General features: G+C 57.8%; 3 protein-coding genes across 3 annotated transcripts in view; 1 reads left to right on the forward strand and 2 right to left on the reverse strand.

The window, feature by feature from the left end:
- LOC309889273 (E3 ubiquitin-protein ligase TRIM39-like) overlaps positions 1–8,162 on the reverse strand; it is a gene marked incomplete at its 3' end in the record, with an annotated part of 8,826 nt that extends 664 nt beyond the window's left edge. Inside the window, exons 1-5 of the mRNA XM_082782038.1 lie at positions 7,682–8,162; positions 4,715–4,810; positions 4,381–4,613; positions 3,022–3,044; positions 2,810–2,929 (exon numbers count right to left, since the gene is read on the reverse strand). Of these exons, the coding sequence (XP_082638164.1) occupies positions 2,810–2,929; positions 3,022–3,044; positions 4,381–4,613; positions 4,715–4,810; positions 7,682–8,113 (904 nt within the window). The 5' untranslated portion in view covers positions 8,114–8,162. The remainder of the gene's footprint in view (positions 1–2,809; positions 2,930–3,021; positions 3,045–4,380; positions 4,614–4,714; positions 4,811–7,681) is intronic.
- A 3,056-nt stretch (positions 8,163–11,218) lies between these two features.
- Positions 11,219–12,966, forward strand: RPP21 (ribonuclease P subunit p21; the record flags this gene model as incomplete). The annotated part of the gene is made up of 5 exons (XM_082781945.1): positions 11,219–11,278; positions 12,240–12,331; positions 12,437–12,507; positions 12,628–12,732; positions 12,836–12,966. 5 exons carry the CDS (start codon positions 11,219–11,221, stop codon positions 12,862–12,864), a joined length of 357 nt encoding a protein of 118 aa, XP_082638071.1. The 3' UTR covers positions 12,865–12,966.
- On the reverse strand, positions 12,948–20,520 carry LOC309889146 (guanine nucleotide-binding protein-like 1; the record flags this gene model as incomplete). The annotated part of the gene is made up of 12 exons (XM_082781878.1): positions 12,948–13,240; positions 14,090–14,230; positions 14,304–14,451; positions 15,216–15,394; positions 16,435–16,629; positions 17,639–17,734; positions 17,817–18,009; positions 18,095–18,166; positions 18,804–18,979; positions 19,066–19,196; positions 19,271–19,394; positions 20,445–20,520. The coding sequence occupies 12 exons, from the start codon at positions 20,518–20,520 to the stop codon at positions 13,032–13,034; spliced, it is 1,740 nt and encodes a 579-aa protein (XP_082638004.1). The 3' UTR covers positions 12,948–13,031.
- Between the last annotated feature and the right edge of the window lie 154 nt (positions 20,521–20,674).

The raw sequence follows: 20,674 nt of genomic DNA on the forward strand, positions 1-20,674 counted from the left end.
GGTGAAGAGGGGGGTTTGGGGGGGAAAAGGGGGGTTATAGGGTGAGAAAAGGGTTTTTTGGGGGGAAGAAGGGGGTTATGGGGGAAAGAAGGGGTTTGGGGGCGGTGAGGGGGGTCAAAGGGATGGGAGAAGGGTTTTTGGGGGTGGGGAGGGGGGTTTGGGGAAAAGAAGGGGGTTTGGGGAGTGGAAGGGGAGTGGAAGGGGTTTTGGGGATGGGAGAGGGGTTGGGGGGTGGGAAGGGGGTCAAAAGGGATGGAGAGGGGTTTGGGGGTGTGGGAAGGGGGGTTTGGGGATAGGAGGGGGCTTGGGGGGAAAAAAGGGGGTTTGGGGGGCCGAGGAGGAGGTTGGGGTGGGCGGTGGAGGGGTCAGGGTGATGTCGCCTGTGGGGTTTGGGGGGAGAAAAGGGGTTATGGGGGGAGAAAGGGGTTTGGGGGGGGAAAGGAGGGGGTTTGGGGGGGAAAAAGGGGGGTTATGGGGTGAGAAAAGGGGGTTTGGGGGGAAAAAGGGGGGCTATGGGTGAGAAAAGGGGGTTTGGGGGGAAAAAGGGGGTTGGGGGGGGAAAGGGGGTTTGGGGGGGGAATAAAAGGGGGTTTGGGGGGAAAAAGGGGGTTATGGGGGAGAAAAGGGGTTTTTTTGGGGAAAAGGGGTTATGGGGGGAAAAAGGGGGTTTGGGGGAAGAGGGGGGTTTGGGGGAGAAAAGGGGTTTTTGGGGGAAAAAAGGGGGTTTGGGGGGGAAAAAGGGGGTTTGGGGGAAAAAAGGGGGCTAATGGGGTGAGAAAAGGGGGGTTTTGGGGGGAAAAGGGGGTTATGGGGGGAGAAAAGGGGGTTTGGGGAAAAAAGGGGGCTTTTGGGGGTGGGAGAGGGGGTCAAAGGGGATGGGAGGGGGATTTGGGGGGAAAGGAGGGGGTTTGGGGGGGAAAAGGGGGTTTGGGGGGGAATAAAAGGGGTTTGGGGGAAAAAAGGGGGTTTGGGGGGTGAGGAGGAGGTTGGGGTGGGCGGTGGAGGGGTCCAGGGTGATGTCGCCTGTGGGGTTTGGGGGGAGAAAAGGGGGTTATGGGGGGAGAAAAGGGGGTTTGGGGGGGAAAAAGGGGGTTTGGGGGGGAAGAAGGGGGGTTGGGGGGGGAAAAAGGGGGTTATGGGGGGAAAAAGGGGGGTAATGGGTGAGAAAAGGGGGTTTTGGGGGGGAAAAGGGGGTTATGGGGGAGAAAAGGGGGTTTTGGGGGGAGAAAAGAGGTTTTTTTGGAAAAAAGGGGTTTTGGGGGGGAAAGGAGGGGGTTATGGGGTGAGAAAAGGGGGTTTGGGGGGGAAAAAGGGGGTTTGGGGGGAAAAGGGGGTTTGGGGGAAAGGAGGGGGTTATGGGGTGAGAAAAGGGGGTTTGGGGGGGGGGAAAGGGGTTTGGGGGGAAAAAAGGGGGTTTGGGGGGAAAACAGGGGGTTTGGGGTGAGAAAAGGGGTTTTGGGGGGAAAAGGGGTTTGGGGAAAAAGGGGGTTTGGGGGAAAAAAGGGGGGTTTTTGGGGAAAAAAGGGGGTTTGGGGGGGGAAAAGGGGGCTTTTGGGAGGAAAAAGGGGTTTTGGGGGGAAAGGAGGGGGTTTGGGGATGGGAGAGGGGGTTTGGGGGGTGAGGAGGAGGTTGGGGTGGGCGGTGGAGGGGTCCAGGGTGATGTCGCCTGTGGGGTTTGGGGGGGAGAAAAGGGGTTATGGGGGAGAACAGGGGATTGGGGGGAAAAAGGGGGTTTGGGGGGAAAAAAGGGGGTTATGGGGTGAGAAAAGGGTTTTTTTGGGGGGAAAAAGGGGTTTGGGGGTTGGGAAGGGGGGGTTTTGGGGGGGGAAAGGGGGTTGGGGGGGAAAAAGGGGGTTTGGGGGAAAAAAGGGGGTTATGGGGTGAGAAAAGGGTTTTTTTGGGGGGAAAAGGGGTTGGGGATGGGAAGGGGGGGTTTTGGGGGGGGGAAAAGGGGCTTTTGGGGGAAGAAGGGGTTTTGGGGGGAAAGGAGGGGGGTTTGGGGGTGGGATAGGGGGTTTGGGGGGTGAGGAGGAGGTTGGGGTGGGCGGTGGAGGGGTCCAGGGTGATGTCGCCTGTGGGGTTTGGGGGGGAGAAAAGGGGGTTATGGGGGGAGAAAAGGGGATTTGGGGGGGAAAAAGGGGGGTTATGGGGGGAAAAAAGGGGGTTTGGGGGGGAAAGGAGGGGGTTTGGGGGGCAAAAAGGGGGTTATGGGGGAAAAAGGGGGGTAATGGGGTGAGAAAAGGGGGTTTTGGGGGGAAAGGGGGTTATGGGGGTGAAAAGGGGTTATGGGGGAGAAAAGAGGTTTTTTTTTGGGAAAAAAGGGGTTTTGGGGGGGAAAGGAGGGGGTTATGGGGGTGAGAAAAGGGGGTTTGGGGGGGGAAAAAGGGGGTTTGGGGGGAAAAAAGGGGGTTTGGGGGGAAAGGAGGGGGTTATGGGGTGAGAAAAGGGGGTTTGGGGGGGGGAAAAGGGGGTTTGGGGGGAAAAAAGGGGTTTGGGGGGAAAACAGGGGGGTTTGGGGTGAGAAAAGGGGTTTTGGGGGGGAAAAAGGGGTTTTGGGGGAAAAAGGGGGTTTGGGGGAAAAAAGGGGGGTTTTGGGGGAAAAAAGGGGGTTTGGGGGGGAAAAGGGGTTTGGGGTGTGGGGAGGGGGTCAAAGGGGATGGGAGGGGGTTTGGGGGTGGGAAGAGGGGTTTAAAGGGGATGGGAGGGGGGTTTTGGGGTCAGGAAGGGGTTTGTGGGGCCGGGAAAGGGTTTGTGGGGTCGGGAGGGGGTTTGTGGGGTGGGAGAGGGGTTTTTTTGGGGGGGGTCTCACCGAGGAGGCGCCGGGTGATCTTGCGCAGGGCGAAGTACTGCCGGGGGAAGCTGCCGAAATTTTTCTCCAGCTCGCTGGGCACCGAGGTCGGCTCAGCCCCCCGCCGCCGCCGCCTCGCACCTGGGGGGGCTCAAAGCTCAAAAGAAAGCCCTAAAAAAACCCTTTTTTGACCCCAAAACGGAGCTCGGGGGAGAAGCCGGCGCGGCGCTTACCTGGCCAGGGTGTCCTTGATGTCCTGAAGGGGGAAGGGGGGGGAAAAAGGGGGTTTAAGGGGGGAGATCCCCTAAAATAAGGGGTGTTGGGGGGGGGATCCCAGGTCCGACCCCATACCCAGGGTCATCCCGTGCCCTTTATCCCACTCCTGGGATCCCAGCCCCAAACAACGACCCCGTTCCTGGGGGTCCTGTCCCCAAACAAGGATCCCGTTCCTGGGGGTCCCATTCCCGATGATCCCAACCCCAAAAAACAACCCCATTCCTGATGATCCCAATCCCAATCAACGATCCCATTCCCGATGATCCCATCCCCAAACCAGAATCCCATTCCTGATGACCCCATCCCCAAATAACAACCCCATTCCTGACAATCCCATTTCCAATCAACGACCCCATTCCTGATGACCCTAACCCCAAACAACGACCCCATTCCTGGTGATCCCATCCCCAAAAAACGACCCCATTCCTGACGATCCCATCCCCAATCAATGACCCCATTCCCAATGATCCCATCCCCAAACAACCCCATTCCTGCTGATCCTATTCCCAATCAATGATCCCATTCTTGATGACCCCAACCCCAAACAACGACCCCATTCCTGACGATCCCATCCCCAAACAACGACCCCATTCCTGACGATCCCATCCCCAATCAACGACCCCATTCCCAACAATTCCCATTCCCAATCAATGATCCCATTCCTGATGACCCCATCCCCAAACAACGACCCCATTCCTGATGACCCCATCCCCAAACAACAACCCCATTCCTGATGATCCCAATCCCAATCAACAATCCCATTCCCGATGATCCCATTCCCAAACAAGAATCCCATTCCTGATGATCCCATCCCTGAGCTACGACCCCATTCCTGCTGATCCTATTCCCACTCAATGATCCCATTCTTGATGACCCCAACCCCAAACAACGACCCCATTCCTGCTGATCCCATCCCCAAATAACAACCCCATTCCCGACAATCCCATTCCCAATCAATGATCCCATTTCTGATGATCCCATCCCCAAAGACCCCATTCCCAACGATCCCATCCCCAAACAACCCCATTCCTGGCGATCCCATTCCCACTCAACGATCCCATTCCTGACGATCCCATTCCCAATCAGTGATCCCATTCTTGATGACCCCAACCCCAAACAACGACCCCCATTCCTGATGATCCCATCCCAAAAAACGACCCCATCCCCCATGATCCCCTCCCCAAAAAAGAATCCTATTCCTGCTGATCCCATTCCCACTCAATGATCCCATTCCTAATGATCCCATCCCCGCTGCTCCCACCCCAATCCCCCCAATTCCCCCTCCCCCGACCCCAAAACCCTTTTGGGGTTCCCACCTTGAGCATCTCAGCCCCCGGCTGCAAACATTTCTCCTCCAGCTCGGCCACCAGGGCCCCCAGCGCCCGCCGCTGCTCCCCCAGGAGCGCCAGGTTGGCCTGGAGCCGTTGTAGGATTTCGCGCTCTTCCTCCTCCAGCCGCCCCAAAAGCAGCCGCTCCTCTTCCTCCAGCAGCTGATGAAGCTCCTGGAACTCGCGGGCGATCCTCTCTCCCGCCTCAAAGCCACCTTCCTCTGGCGGGGACGGGGTTTGTGAGAGAGCCTCAAAACCCTAAAAAGGTGGTCCCGGTGTCGCGTCCCCCACCCCGACCCTAAAGGGAAAACCCCGCACCTGCCTTGAGCTCGCTGGGTTTCTTCTCCTCCCGCGCCCGGCAGCTGGTGACGGCTTGGAGGCGGCGCTCCAGGGATTCGAGGAAGTGTTGGAGCTTTTCCTGAAAATGGGGGGGAAGAAAAAAGGAGAAAATGTTAAAAAAGGAAAGGAAAGGGAAAAAAAGGAAAAGGGAAAAAAAAGGAAAAAAAAGGAAAAAAAAGGAAAAGAAAAGAAAAAAGAGAAAAGGAAAAAAGGAAAAAAGGAAAAGAGAAAAAGGAAAAAAGAAAAAAGAGAAACAGAAAAAAGAAATAAAAAAGAAATAAAAGAAAAAAAAAGAAAAAAAGAAAGAAGAAAAAAGGTAAAAAGAAAAAGAGAAAGAGAAAAAGGAAAAAAAAAAGAAAAAAGAAAGAGAAAAAGAGAAAGGTAAAGAAAGAAATAAAAGAAAAAAAGAAAAGGAAAAAAAGGAAATGAAAAAAAAAAGAAAATAAGAAAAAAGAATAAAAAGAAAAAGGAAAAAAAAAAGAAAAAGGAAAGAAAAAGAAAAGAAAAAGGAAAAAAAGGAAAAAGGAAAAAAGGAAAAGAAGAAAAAAAGAAAAAGGAAAAGGAAAAGGAAAAGAAAAAAAAAGAAAAAGAAAAAGAAAAAGAGAAAAAAAAGAAAAAGGAAAAAAAGGAAAAAAAAGAAAAAAGAGAAAAAAATAAAAAAGAAAAAGAGAAAGAAATAAATATAAAAAAAGATTTAAAAAAAAAAAAAAAAAAGAAGAAAAAACAAAAAAAAAAAGGAAAAAAAAGAGGAGGGGGTGAAGGAGCAACCCCAAACCCCCTCCTACCCACCCCAAACCCACCTCCTACCCACCCCAAACCCCCTCTAGCAACCCCAAACCCCTCTAGCAACCCCAAACCCCCTCATACCCACCCCAAACCCCCTCGTACCCACCCCAAACCCCCCCTCTAACAACCCCAAAACCCCTCCTACCCACCCCAAACCCCCTCGAACTAACCCCAAACCCTCTCTAACAACCCCAAACCCCCTCTAACAACCCCAAAACCCTCCGAACTACCCCAACCCCTCCTACCCACCCCAAACCCCCTCTAGCAACCCCAAATCCCCTCATACTCACCCCAAAACCCCTCATACCCACCCCAAACCCCCTCTAGCAACCCCAAAACCCCTCATACCCACCCAAACCCCCTCCTACCCACCCCAAACCCCCTCTAGCAACCCCAAAACCCCTCGTACCCACCCCAAACCCCCTCCAGCAACCCCAAAACCCCTCATACCCACCCCAAAACCCCTCGTACCCACTCCAAAACCCCTCTAGGAACCCCAAACCCCCTCATACCCATCCCAAACCCCCTCTAACAACCCCAAACCCTCCGAACTAACCCCAAACCCCCTCCTACCCACCCCAAACCCCTCTAGCAACCCCAAATCCCCTCATACTCACCCCAAAACCCCTCATACCCACCCCAAACCCCCTCTAGCAACCCCAAACCCCCTCTACCAAACCCCAAAACCCTGGTACCCACCCCAAACCCCCTCGTACCCACCCCAAACCCCCTCATACCCACCCCAATACCCCTTGTACCCACCCCAAAACCCCTTGAACTAACCCCAAACCCTCTCTAACGACCCCAAACCCCCTCATACCCACCCCAAAACCCCTCGTACCCACCCCAATACCCCTTGTACCCACCCCAAAACCCCTTGAACTAACCCAAAACCCCCTCTAGCAACCCCAAAACCCCTCTAGCAACCCCAAAACCCCTCGTACCCACCCCAAACCCCCTCCTACCCACCCCAAACCCCCTCTAGCAACCCCAAACCCCCTCGTACCCACCCCAAACCCCCTCCTACCCACCCCAAAACCCCTCCTACCCACCCCAAAACCCCTTGAACTAACCCAAAACCCCCTCTAGCAACCCCAAACCCCCTCATACCCACCCCAAAACCCCTCATACTCACCCCAAACCCCCTCTAACAACCCCAAAACCCCTCGTACCCACCCCAATACCCCTCGTACCCACCCCAAACCCCCTCATACCCACCCCAATACCCCTTGTACCCACTCCAAAACCCCTTGAACTAACCCCAAACCCCCTCTAGCAACCCCAAAACCCCTTGAACCAACCCCAAACCCCCTCATACCCACCCCAAAACCCCTCTACCAACCCCAAAACCCCTTGAATTAACCCCAAACCCCCTCCTACCCACCCCAAACCCCCTCCTACCCACCCCAAACCCCCTCTAACAACCCCAAACCCCCTCCTACCCACCCCAAACCCCCTCTAGCAACCCCAAACCCCCTCCTACCCACCCCAAACCCCCTCTAGCAACCCCAAAACCCCTCGTACCCACCCCAAAACCCCTTGTACCCACTCCAAAACCCCTCTAGGAACCCCAAACCCCCTCATACCCATCCCAAACCCCCTCTAACAACCCCAAAACCCTCCGAACTAACCCCAAACCCCCTCCTACCCACCCCAAACCCCCTCTAGCAACCCCAAATCCCCTCATACTCACCCCAAAACCCCTCATACCCACCCCAAACCCCCTCTAGCAACCCCAAACCCCCTCTACCAAACCCCAAAACCCCTGGTACCCACCCCAAACCCCCTCGTACCCACCCCAAAACCCCTTGTACCCACCCCAAACCCTCATACCCACCCCAAAACCCCTCATACTCACCCCAAAACCCCTCGTACCCACCCCAAACCCCCTCATACCCACCCCAAAACCCCTCTAACAACCCCAAAACCCCTCCTACCCACCCCAAACCCCCTCGTACCCACCCCAAACCCCCTCCAGCAACCCCAAAACCCCTCATACCCACCCCAAAACCCCTCGTACCCACCCCAAAACCCCTTGAACCAACCCCAAACCCCCTCCTACCCACCCCAAACCCCCTCTAACAACCCCAAACCCCCTCGTACCCACCCCAAACCCCCTCCAACAACCCAAAACCCCCTCCACCAACCCCAAAACCCCCCCGACCTTATACTCCAGGGCCGCCTCCTCCAGGGGCACCAGGCGGTGGGCGCGATGGGCGCTGGAAATGCCGCACGCCAGGCAGGCGGGGGCCTGGTCCTCGCGACAAAACCGAACCAAGGCCCGGCCGTGGAGCGGGCAGCAGCTTTCGGGGTCGCTTTCGGGGTCGTTTTCGGCTTTGCGTTTGGGGCCGCGGAGCTGGCGGGCGGCCTCCACCATGTTGGCCAGCTGGCGGTTGGGGCGCAGGGCCCGGCGGCGCGAGGTTTTTCGGCAAACGGGGCAGGGGAAATCCCGGGAGAGCTCGGCCCACCAGCGGGTGATGCAGGAGCGGCAGAAGTTGTGGCCGCACTCCAGCAGGACGGGGTCCCGCAGGTAGCCCAGGCAGACTGAGCAGCTGGCCTCCACCCGCAGGGTCTCCAAAGGGTCGGCGGAAGCCATGGCGAAGGGGTTTTGGGGGGGAAACGGGGCGGTTCGGGGGAAAAAATTGAAGGTTTTGGGGGTTGGGAGGCAGCGAGGGGGCCGCAAGGCTTCGAAGTTGTTTTGAGGGGAAAATGGGTGGATTCCGTCAAAGCCACAGTGTTATTTTGGAAGGAAGGTGCCACTGTGGATTAAAAGAGGTTTTTGGGGAAAAGAGGCTTGATTTGGGAAAAAAAACACAGAAGGGTTTGGGGTCAGGAGGCAGAAGAATGGGTGTAGGGCTTCAAACGTGTTTTGAGGGGAAAACGGCTCGATTCCGTCAAAGCCAAAGTGTCATACTGGAAGGAAGGTGCCACTGTGGATTAAAAGAGGTTTTTGGGGAAAAGAGGCTTGATTTAGGAAAAAAAACACGGAAGGTTTTGGGGTCGGGAGGCAGTGAGGGGGCCACAAGGCTTCGAAGTTGTTTTGAGGGGAAAATGGGTGGATTCCGTCAAAGCTACAGTGTCATTTTGGGAGGAAGGTGACAAAGTGGGTTCAAAGAGGTTTTGGGGGGAAAACGGGGTGATTTGGGGAAAAAAATTGAAGGTTTTGGGGGTCAGGAGGCAGCGAGGGGGCCGCAAGGCTTCAAAGTTGTTTTGAGGGGAAAACGGCTCGATTCTGTCAAAGCCAAAGTGTCATACTGGAAGGAAGGTGTCAAAGTGGGTTCAAAGAGGTTTTGGGGGAAAATGGGCTCGATTTAGGAAAAAAAAAATGGAAGGTTTTTGAGTCAGGAGGCAGAAGAATGGGTGTAGGGCTTCAAAGGTGTTTTGAGGGGAAAACGGCTCGATTCTGTCAAAGCCAAAGTGTCATTTTGTGAGGAAGGTGCCAAAGTGGGTTCAAAGAGGTTTTGGGGGGGAAACGGGGCGATTCGGGGAAAAAAATTGAAGGTTTTGGGGGTCAGGAGGCAGCGAGGGGGCTGCAAGGCTTCGAAGTTGTTTTGAGGGGAAAACGGCTCGATTCTGTCAAAGCCAAAGTGTCATACTGGAAGGAAAGTGTCAAAGTGGGTTCAAAGAGGTTTTTGGGGGAAAATGGGCTCGATTTAGGAAAAAAAAAATTGAAGGTTTTTGAGTCAGGAGGCAGAAGAATGGGGGTAGGGCTTCAAAGGTGTTTTGAGGACAAAACTGCTCGATTCTGTCAAAGCTACAGCGTCATTTTGGAAGGAAGGTGTCAAAGTGGGTTCAAAGAGGTTTTGGGGGGGAAACGGGGCGATTCGGGGAAAAAAATTGAAGGTTTTTGGGGTCGGGAGGCAGAAGAATGGGTGTGGGGCTTTGAAGTTGTTTTGAGGGCAAAACGGCTCAATTCCGTCAAAGCCACAGTGGTATTTTGGAAGGAAGGTGTCAAAGTGGGTTCAAAGAGGTTTTGGGGCAAAATGGGCTCGATTTGGGAAAAAAAAAAAGGAAGGTTTTTGAGTCAGGAGGCAGAAGAATGGGTGTAGGGCTTCAAAGGTGTTTTGAGGGGAAAATGGGTAGATTCCGTCAAAGCTACAGCGTCATTTTGGGAGGAAGGTGACAAAGTGGGTTCAAAGAGGTTTTGGGGGAAAAACAGCTCGATTCTGTCAAAGTCGCAGTGTCATTTTGGAAGGAAGGTGCCACAGTGGATTAAAAGCACTTTTGGGGCAAAACCGGCTCAATTCTGTCAAAGCCACAGTGTGATTTTCAGAGGAAGATTCCAAAGTGAATTCAGAGAGGTTTTGGGGCAAAACCGGCTGTTTTCGGTCAAAGCCACAATGGGATTTTGGCAGGAAGGTCCCGAAGTGGATTCAAAGCGGTTTTGGGGTGAAAACAGGCGGGTTCGGTCCAGGCGATGACATCACTTGGGGCGAGGGTGGCGGCATTCTGGGGGAAAATCCGCTTGATTTGGGTGAAATCCACTCGGTTTTGGGGAAAAAAACACTCGATTTGGGTGAAATCCGCTCGATTTTGGGGAAAATCCGCCCGATTTCGGGGTCGTGCCGGTGAGAGGCGCCCTATAGGAGAGACCGTATGGAAAGGGCCCTATAGGGGACCCTATAGGCAGGGGGCTGGCCCCAAATCCCTATAGGGGACGGCCATAGGGGCCCTATAGGGGACACCCCATAGGGGACACCCCATAGGGGACCCTATAGGAAGGGGCTGGGCCCGGATTCCCATAGGGAAGCCCCTAAAGAAACCCTATAGAGGACTTCTATAGGGGACTTCTATAGGGGACCCTATAGGAAGGAGCTGTGCTCAGATCCCCATAGGGAAACCCTACAAGGAACCCTATAGGGGACATCTATAGGGGAAATCCCATAGGGGAGGCCCTATAGGGGACATCTATAGGGGACACCCCATAGGGGACCCCTATAGGAAGGGGGCTAGGCCCAGATCCCCATAGGGACGCCCTACAAGGAATCCGATAGGAAATTTCCATAGGGGACACCCTATAGGGCCCTATAGGGGACATCTATAGGGGACGCCCATAGGGGATGCCCTATAGGACCCTATAAGGGACATCTATAGGGGACACCCCTTAGGGGATGCCCTATAGGGGACACCCTATAGAACCCTATAAGGGACATCTATAGGGGACGCCCTATAGGACCCTATAGGGGACACCCCACAGGGCCCCTATAGGAAGGGGCGGTGCCGACAGCCCCACAGCGGCGCCCCTATAGAGACGGGGACGTATAGTACCCTATAGGACCCCTATAGGACCCTATAGAACCCCATAGGACCCTATAGGACCCTATAAGACCCCATAGGACCCCTAGAGAACCCTATAGGACCCAAAAGGGACCGCTATAGGACCCCATAGGACCATATAGGGCCCCATAGGACCTTATAGGACCCCATAGGACCCCTATAGGGCCCGGTCCCTATAGGGCGCCCCCCACCCCCTCCCCCGCCCTCACTCACCGCCGCCACGCCGTACCGGCCGCCGGAAGTGACGTAAAAACCAGCGCCGGAAAGTGAAGGCGCGAAGCCTGCCTGCCCGGCGCCGGGCGGAAGTAACCCGCAGGCCGCCCTTCAGGCGCCCCGCCCCCTTCGGGGCTCAAGCGGCCAATGGGGAGCCTCGGCCCCGCCCACCGCGGGGCGGCGCAGCCAATGGGGAGCGGGGCCGGCGGCGATGGCGGCGGCGCCGGTGCGGGACCGCGAGGCGCTGCAGAGGCTCAGCTTCCTCTTCCAGGTGGGGGGCGGCTTGGGGGGCCCTATAGGGGATTTTAGGGGCCCTATAGGGGCTGGGGAGGATTTGGGGGGGCTGTGGGGGGGTTTTGGGGTCCTATAGGGGCCAGGGATGAATTGGGAGGGGGGAAGGGGGGGGCTATGGGGGGATTTGGGGGCTCCAGGGGTGGTTTTGGGGGTCCTATAGGGGGTTTTGGGGCACTATAGGGGCTTGGGAAGATTTTGGGGGGCTGTGGGGGTCCCATGGGGGGATTTTGGGGTCCTATGGGTCCAGGCATGAATTGGGGGGGAGAAAGGGGGGGAACTATGTGGAGATTTAGGGGTTCCAGGGGTGGTTTTGGGGGTCCTATAGGGGATTTGGGGTCCTATAGGGACCAGGGAGGATAAAGAGGGGGCTATGGGGAGGGTTGGGGGCCCTATAGGGGGTTTGGGGGGCCCTATAGGGGCTGGGGAGGATTTGGGGGGCTGTTGGGGTCCCATGGGGGACAGGGATGAATAGGGGTGGAGCTATGGGGGGATTTGGGGGGTCCTATAGGGGCTGGGGAGGATTTCTGGGGGCTACGGAGGGGTTTTGGGGTCGTAGAGGGGTCAGGGATGAATTGCAGGGGGGAAATAGGGAACTGTGGGGGGATTTGGGAGCTCCAGGGGTAGATTTTGGGGCCCCATGGGGTGTTTTGGGGTCCTATAGGGACCAGGGAGAATAAAGAAGGGGTTAGGGGTGGGGTTTGGGGTCCCAGGGGGTAGGTTTTGGGGTCCTATAAGGGCTGGGGAGGCTTTAGGGTGGGCTACAGGTGGGTTTGAAGGCTCATGGGGTGGGTTTTGGGGTCCTATAGGGGCCAGAGAGGATTCGAGGGGGTTATGGGGCTACCTATAGGGCTGTGGGATGGGTTAAGGGATCATAGGGCACCATAGGGTGACAAAAGGGGTGTGGGGGCTGCACCCTGACCCCATTTCTCCCCCCCCAGGCCGCCCACTGGGTGCTCCCCCACAGCCCGGCCCTCGCCCGCTTCTACTGCAGCACCCAGCGCACGGCCGCGCGCCGCCTGGTCCTGCGCATGTGAGGTTTGGGGGCCCCAAATTATGGGGTGGGGGCTCTTTATAGGGTCGGGGGGGCCCCCCAGCAGGCCCTGACCCCCCCCTTTATTTCCCCTATTACTTATAGGGCTCCGGCGGTGAAGCGCGCCGTCTGCCGCCGCTGCTGCTCCCTGCTGCTGGGCTGCCAACGGCTGCGGGGTGCGTGCAACCCCCTAAAAAAAAAAGGGGGGACCCTAAAAAAGGGGAAGGGTAAATTTGGGGAGGGGGTGAGCAGAAATTTGGGGTGAGAAACCCGGATTTTGGGACGTTTTCCCGCAGGGGGGGGGCAGCCCCGCATCGTGCTGCGCTGCCGGGCCTGTGGACTCCACCGCCACCTCCTCTGCCCGCCCAAGCCACGCCCCCGCCGCCAGACCACGCCCACAGGTGCGTAAAGGGGCGGGGCTTGTGAGGTTTATGAATGAACGGGGGTGGGGCTAGTGGTGGGAGGGGGCGGGGCTTGGTTGTTGAATGGTGTCACCTCGCACAGGCCACGCCCCCGAGTCCAGCCCTGTCTGAGTTCTACCTGGCAGCAGCGTGTTGACGCGGCTCCCCATTGGCTGGCTGCGATTCGCAGGAACCAATCAGCAGCCGGCTGCGGAAATAAAGCTCTTTATTCTACATAGGAGATTGTAGTGACATGCAGCTCGGCCTCCCATTGGCTGTCCGTGCCGAAGGGGGCGGGGCTAACACTCATCCTCACCCAGGAGGGCAAAGGGATTGGCTGCGGTGCTGCCGGGGGGCGGGGCTTCCCCAGGCTCCGCCTCCTCCCCGCTGTCCCCCTCCTCTTCCTCCTCTGAGGTCGAGCCCTCGGGGGGGGGCCCCCGGTTTTCGGGGTCCCCTTGGTCCTGTAGGGCCGCCAGCGCCGCCGTGTCGGGGTGCTGCTCCCAGTGCTCTGCGGGAACAGGGGGGTGGGGGGGTGAGAGAACCCCAAAAAGGGGTCAGGACCCCAAAAAGGGGGATGAGAACCCAAAAAAGGGGGCTGAGACTACATAAAAGGGGAGCTGGGACCCCAAAAAGGGGGCCAAGACCCCAAAAAACCCACCCTGAAAAGCCCCTGAGGTCCCTTGGGTGCTCCCAGTGCTCTGGGGACAGAAGGGGGGGATGTGAGGGGACCCTAAAAAGGGCTGGGACCCCAAAAAGGGGGCCAAGACTCCATAAAAGGGGAGCTGAGACCCCAAAAAAGGGGGCCATGACTCCATAAAAGGGGGTCAGGACGCCCAAAACCCCACCCTAAAAAGCCCCTGAGGTCCCCTGGGTGCTTCCAGTGCTTTGGGAACAGAAGAGAGAATGTGAGGGGACCCTAAAAGGGGTCAGGACCCCAAAAAGGGGGACTGGGACCCCAAAAAGAGAACCAACACCCCAAAAACCCCACCCTAAAAAACCCCAGAGGTCCCTTGGGTGCACCCAATACTCCAGGGACAGAACAGAGTGACATAAAAGGACCCCAAAAAAGGGCTGTGACCCCAAAAAAGGAGACCAAGACTCCATAAAAGGGGAGCTGAGACCCCAAAAAGACAGTCAAGACCCCAAAAAAGGGGTCCGGGACCCCAAAAAGAGAACCAACACCCCAAAAACCCCACCCTAAAAAAACCCAGAGGTCCCTTGGATGCACCCAATACTCCAGGGACAGAACAGAGTGACATAAAAGGACCCCAAAAAAAGGGCTGTGACCCCAAAAAAGGGAACCAGGACCCCAAAACACCCCCCTGGGATGGATCCCCTATATTTTTGGGGTGCTCACCCTTCTGTGCGGCGTAGCCGGGGGGCCGCAGGCAGAGGCGGAGGCGCCCCTCGGCCGCCAGGCGCAGGATGCTGTTGGCCGCCCTGTAGACGTCGTTGCGAGCCGCTTTGGCCGTCTTGTAGCCCCGTTTCTCCGCCCAGGCTGTTATAAAAAAACACTAAATAAACTAAAAAAGCCCTAATTCTGCGTGAATTCACCCCGAAAAGGAACCTACCCTCGCAGATGTCCCAGGCGGTCCAGCCCGAGGCGTTGCTGGGGGGGCGCAGCTGGAGGAGGTTGGGGAGGGGGAGGCGCGAGGCCAGGTAGCCCACGGCTGAGTAGGGCTCCTGAAGCTGAGAGATGGGGTACACGCCTGCCAGCACCTGGGGGGGGGGGAAAAAGGGCAGTTTGGGGGGAAAAAGGGCAATTTGGGATAGAAACAGGTCGACCCCAGAGAAAAAGGATCAATTTGGGGTGTAAAAGGGTCAATTTGGATCAGAAACTGGGCGACCCAGTAGAAAAAGGGGTCAATTCTGGGGGGAAAAAGAGTTGACTTGGGGGGAAAAGGGTCAATCCAGGGGAGAAAGGGTCAATTTGGGGTGGAAAGGGGTCGACCCAGTGGAAAAAAGGGTCGACCCAGTGGAAAAAAGGGTCAATTTGGGAGAAAAATGTCACTTTGGTGCGGAAATGGGTCGACCCGGGGGGAAAAACGGGTCAATATGCGATGGAAAAGGGTTGACCCGGGGGGAAAAGGGTCAATTTGGGGTGAAAAAGGGTCAATTTTGGATGGAAACAGGTCAACCCAGGGGGAAAATGAGTCAATTTGGAGCAGAAACAGGTCAACCTGGGGAGAAAAAGGGGCAATTTGGGGCAGAAAAGAGTCAATTTGGGAGCAAATGGCTCAACCCGGTGGGAGAAAGGTTCAATTTGGAGCAGAAATGCTCAATTTGGGGCTGAAAAGGGTCGACCCGGAGGGAAAAAGGGTCAATTTGGGGCGGAAACGGGTCAACCCGGGGTGGAAAACAGGTCAATTTGGGTCAGAAACGGGTCAACCTGGGGGGAAAAGGGTCAATTTGGGGCGGAAACAAAGCGACCAGGGGGGAAAACGGCTCAATTTGGGGGCAAAAAGGCTCAATTTGGGGCTCACCTGCAGGGCCGGAGGGGCTCGGGAGGGGAAGACGAGGCCGGGGCAGTCGCAGAGACGCACGCGGGGGGTGAGGAAGTGGGTCTGGAAGTAACGGGTGCGGCCGGGGGCCCGCGAGACGCTGACGGCGCTGCGCCCCACCAGCGCGTTCAGCACCGACGACTTCCCCGCGTTGGGCAGGCCTGGAAAGGGGCGGGGACACGCTGCAGACCACGCCCCCTGCGGTAGAAACCACGCCCACCCGGTGGAAGCCACGCCCACCGCGGGAAAGGCCACGCCCCTCCATGAGGCAGCCTCAAGGGGAGCAGTCACAGTGCTGAGCTTGAGGCCACGCCCCCTGTGGCACACAGGCCACGCCCACAACATCCAAGCCACGCCCACCAGGCATCAGGCCCCGCCCACACCCCCAGAGGCCACGCCCACCCCGCACCAGGTGGAGGGGATTTATGGGGGAAGCTTGGGGTCCTATAGGGGGTTTTGGGGTCCTATAGGGGGTTTTGGGGTCCTATAGGGGGTGCAGAGGGTTTTGGGGGGGGCCCTGGGGGGGTTTTGGGGTCCCGGGGGTGGATTTTGGGGTCCTCTAGGGACCCGGGAGGATAAAGAGTGGGGATGGGGGAGTTTTGGGGTCCTATAAGGGGCGTGGGGGGCCCTATAGGGGACGTGGGGGGGATTTGGGATCCTGGGGATGGATTTTGGGGTCCTTTAGGGGCCAGGGAGCATAAAAATGGAAGCCATAGTGGAGGGTTTTGGGGTCCTATAGAGGATCTTGGGGTCCTATAGGGGCTGGGGAGGGTTTTGGGGGGACTGTGGGGGGGCTTTGGGGTCCCGGGGGCGGATTTTAGGGCCCTAAGGGGGGGGTTTAGGGGTCCTATAGGGACCTGGGAGGATAAAGAGTGGGGCTGGAGGAGTTTTGGGGTCCTATAGCGGGGTTGGGGAGCCCTATAGTGGGGTTTGGGGGCATTTTGGGGTCTCGGGGGTGGATTTTAGGGCCCTATAGGGATCAGGAGGAATAAAGATTGGGGCTGCAGGCGTTTTAGGGTCCTAGAGAGCCCTATACAGGGTTTTAAGGTTCTATAGGGGGTTTTAGGGTCCTAGAAGGGGTTTTAGGGTCCTATAGAGTCCTATAGGGGGTTTTAGGATTCTATAGGGGGTTTTAGGGTCCTAGAGAGTCCTATAGGGGGTTTTAGGATTCTATAGGGGGTTTTAGGGTCCCGCCCCATACCGACGCAGCCCAGGGTGAGCACCCCGTGCCGGTAGCGTTCCCATTGCCGGGGGGGCCCTGTGGGGTCGTCCCCGTCCTCGGTGGCCTCGGTGTCCCCCCCGGCGGCGGCCGCCCGCTCTTCCTCCTCCTCCTCCTCCTCTTCCTCGCCCCGCGCCGCCGCTCGCTCCAGGCGGGCCCGCCAGCTGCTCAGGTCCACTGTGGGGTTATGGGGTCACCCTATAGAGCCTATAGGGTCATGGGATACTCCACAGGGCCCACACGGCCCCTACAGCACCACGGGATACCCTAAAGTGTCATGGGACATCCCATAATACCCGCACGGCCACCCTATAGTACCTATAGGACGCCCCATACCTGCTATAGGGCCACCCTATAGTACCTATAGAACACCCCATAGCTTCTATATGGCCACCCTATAGCAGCTATAGGGTCACGGGACACCTCACAGAACCACCCTACAGCACCATGGGACACCCTAAAGTGTCACGGGACATCCCATAATACCCACACAGCCGCCCTATAGTACCTATAGAACACCCCATAGCTTCTATATGGCCACCCTATAGTACCTATAGGGTCACAAGACATCCCATAATGCCCACACAACCACCCTATAGTACATATAGGACACCCCATGGCTTCTATATGGCCACCCTATAGTATCTATAGGGTCACACGACACCCCACAGAACCCGCACAACCACCCTACAGCACCATGGGGCACCCCACAACACCCATATGGCCACCCTATAGTACCTATAGGGCCACGGGACATCCCATAAGACCCACATGGCCACCCTACAGCATCTATAGGGCCACAGAAAACCCTACAGCACCCACACAGCCCCCCTACAGCACCACAGGACACCCCATATCCCCTATATGGCCACCCTACAGCACTATGGGACACCCCAAGACACCCCAGAACACCCCTATGGCCACCCTACAGCACCTATAGGGCCACGGGACACCCCACAGCGCCCATATGGCCACCCTACAGCACCTATAGGGCCACGGGACACCCCACAGCACCCATACAGCCCCCCGGGACACCCCATAGCTCCTATATGGCCACCCTACAGCACCTATAGGACCAAAGAACACCCCATAGCACCCACATGGCCACCCTAAAACACCTATAGGACCACAAGACACCCCACAACACCCCAAAAAAAACCCCAAAAGCCTTCGGGATCCCGCTCACCTTCACCCCCCACGATGCTCTCGCAGGCCTCCAGCAGCTGCCAGGGCCCCACAGCGCGGCTCCAACCCCCCCCTCGCCGCTGCCTCCGCTGCAACCCTACAAAAACAGACAAAAAATTAAAAAAATAACCCCCGCGACCCCAAAATCGAGGCTTTCGGGGGCTTTTTGGGGCTCCTACCGGGCTTTTGGGGTCGGCGGGGGGAGGAGGTGAAGGGGACGACGCGGGCGGAGGGGAGGCGGGCGCGCAGGAGGTGGCTCCAGGAGGTGGCGACGGCGGGGGGGACGAGGTCGATTTTATTTAGGATCAGCACCAAACCCTTCCCCAGCTCCTCCGTCACGTGCGTCGCCAGCGCCGGGGGCACGTTCAGAACCTGTTTTTGGGGAAAAAAACCCAAAATTAGGGTCTCGGCATGGGTTTTACCCCGCCACGGGGTGCTCCCGGGGGGGAAAACTCACCGGGTGCCGGGCGTCCGTGATGAGCAGGATGACGTCCGACATCTCCAGCACCCGCCACAGCTGGCGCCACGTCTGTTTGGGGGAAAAAACGATGTTTTTTGTTAATTAGGGCTTTTTTTGTTCAGCCCCAATCCCTTTTCACGCTTTCAGGTCATCTACGCTGCTAAACAAACCTCAAAATTTATTATTTTGCATCCTAATGTCCCATTTTCCCCCTTTTTCCCCCCCTTTTTTCTTTCCTTACCTCATGACTTTCCACATTCGCTCCTTCCAAACCTATTCAAAACCCTAAAAAATCCCCCAAATCCCCTCAACGCCCCCCAAAAACCCCCCAAATCCCCTCAATGCCCCCAAAATCCCCCAAATCCCCACCCCCCGCTCCTCCCAATCCTTTCCAAAACTCCCAAATCCCCCCAAGCCCCCCCCAACACCCCCAAAACCCCCCAAATCCCCTCAATTCCCCCCAAATCCCCGCACCCCGCTCCTCCCAAACCTTTCCAAAACCCCCAAACCTCCCCCAAAACCCCCTCACCACCCCAAAACCTCCCCCAAACCCCCTCAACACCCCCCCAAAGCCCCCAAATCCCACCCCAAATCCCCTCAACCCCCCTCAATCCCTCCTCCCTCCACCCCCCAAAACCCGCATGTTCCCAATCCTCCCCCGCTGCCCTAAAATCCCCTTTTTTCACCCCAAACTCGCCGTGCTCACCTCCAGGTTGTGCTCAAAGGGCGCGACGTCCCCCTCGTCGATGTCCCCGTCCCCGTCACGACCCCGTTGCCCCCGCAGGGCCCCGAGGAAGGCCCCAAAAGCCGCCTCCTCCTTCCCCCGCAGCTCCTCGGGGCTCATGGCGTAACTCCAGGGCGGCCGGCGGGGGAAATCCAACCCTAAACCCAAAAATCCTCAATCCTAAACCTCTTCACATCCCGAAAAACCCTTTTTTAACTTTTTTTGCCCCATTTTTGGCTCTTACCAGGCCCGTAGATGGTGTCGGGGTCGAGCTCGAGCGAGGTTTCGGGGAGCAGCTCCAGGAACTCCTCCTGCGCCCGGCGTCGCCGCCGCGCCAGCTCCTCGGCCCGCGGCCCCCCCAGCTGCAGCCGGAACCTATAAAGGATTTGGGGTCTTAAAAGGGGTCTGGGGGGTGCGTTGTCACCCCCCCAAGGGGGTTTTGGGGTTACCTGGTGGGGTCATGGCGGCGTGGGGCTGTGGCTGGGTCTCCAGGGTCGGCAGGGGGGGCGGCGCTGCCCCGCTCCCGGCTCCCGCTGCGGCTTTCGGGGCGGGAGTCCGGCCCCGGGGGGGCATCTGGGGGGAGAAAGAAGGGGATCAGACCCCAAAAGCTCCCAAAGCCCCCTTAAAAGCCTTCAAATCCCTCAGGAGCACGCCAAAATCCACCATGAACACCCCAAAATCCCCCATACCCTTCTAAAAGCCTCTCAAAACCCCTACAAAAGGCCTCAGGACCCCCCCCAGAAGACCCCAAAGGCTGTGGGATGCACTAAAAATCCCACAAAGCCACCCCAAAAGGCCCCAGGACCCCCCTCAAGCTCTTGAGGCTCCCCCAACTCCCCCGGGATCCCCCCCAAATCCCTCAAAGTCCCCTAAAAAGCCCTCAAAGCCCCTGCAAATCCCCCCAGGACCCCCCCCAAATACCCCCAGAACCACCCAATTCCCTCGAAGCCCCCCCAAAACCCCCAAACCCCCAGTTCCCTCCCCAAAAGCCCCTGAAGCTCCCCCAAAATGCCAGAAGCCCCCCCAAAAAGCCCTCAAAGCCCCCCCAGTCACCCGGGACCCCCCCAAAAAGCCCCTGAAGCCCCCTAAAATGCCCTCAAAGCCCCCCAACTCCCCCGGGGACCCCCCCAAATTCCCTGGGACAATTCCAAAAGCCCCCAAATCCCTCCCAATGCCCCCCAAGACCCCCCCAATTTACCCAGGACAACCCCAAAAGCCCCTCAAACCCCCCGGACAACCCCAAATTCCCCAGAACAACCCCAAAAGCCCCCAAATGCCCCCCAAAAGCCCCCCAACCCCCCAGGATCTCCCCAACCCCCCCAGGACACCCCCAAAAGCCCCCCAAATCCCCCGGGACCCCCCCCAATCTCCCCAAAAGCCCCCCAACCCCCTGGGACCCCCCCAAATTCCCCAAGACAACCCCAAAAACCCCCAAATCCCCCCTAAAGAGCCCCCCGGCGCCTCGAGGCCGCCCCCCGGCCCCTCGAGGCGCCCCCCCGGCCCCTCGAGGCGCCCCCCCGGCCCCTCAAAGCCCCCCCCCGGCTCCTCAAAGCCCCCCCCAGGCCCCTCAAGGCCTCCCCCCGACCCCCAAAGGCCCTCCCCGGGGCCTCGCCCCCCCCTCACCGCCCCGCCGCCGCTCCCGCCGCTCCTTCAGCTGCTGCCGCTTCTGCTTGGCGCTGAACGGCCGCTTGCGGGGCATGCCGGGAAGCTTAAGGGGCGGGGCCGGGCTCAGCCAATGGGAACGCGCGATTCGGGGCACGTGGCCGCGCGCGGGCCAATGGGAGAGCGGGGAGAGGGAAGCCGCGGGGCAGCCAATGGGAGAGGAGAGCACCTCAGGGAGGGGAGGGATGAAG

This window comes from Aythya marila (assembly GCF_965140915.1).
Source record: "Aythya marila genome assembly, chromosome: 33".
Lineage (NCBI taxonomy): Eukaryota > Metazoa > Chordata > Aves > Anseriformes > Anatidae > Aythya > Aythya marila.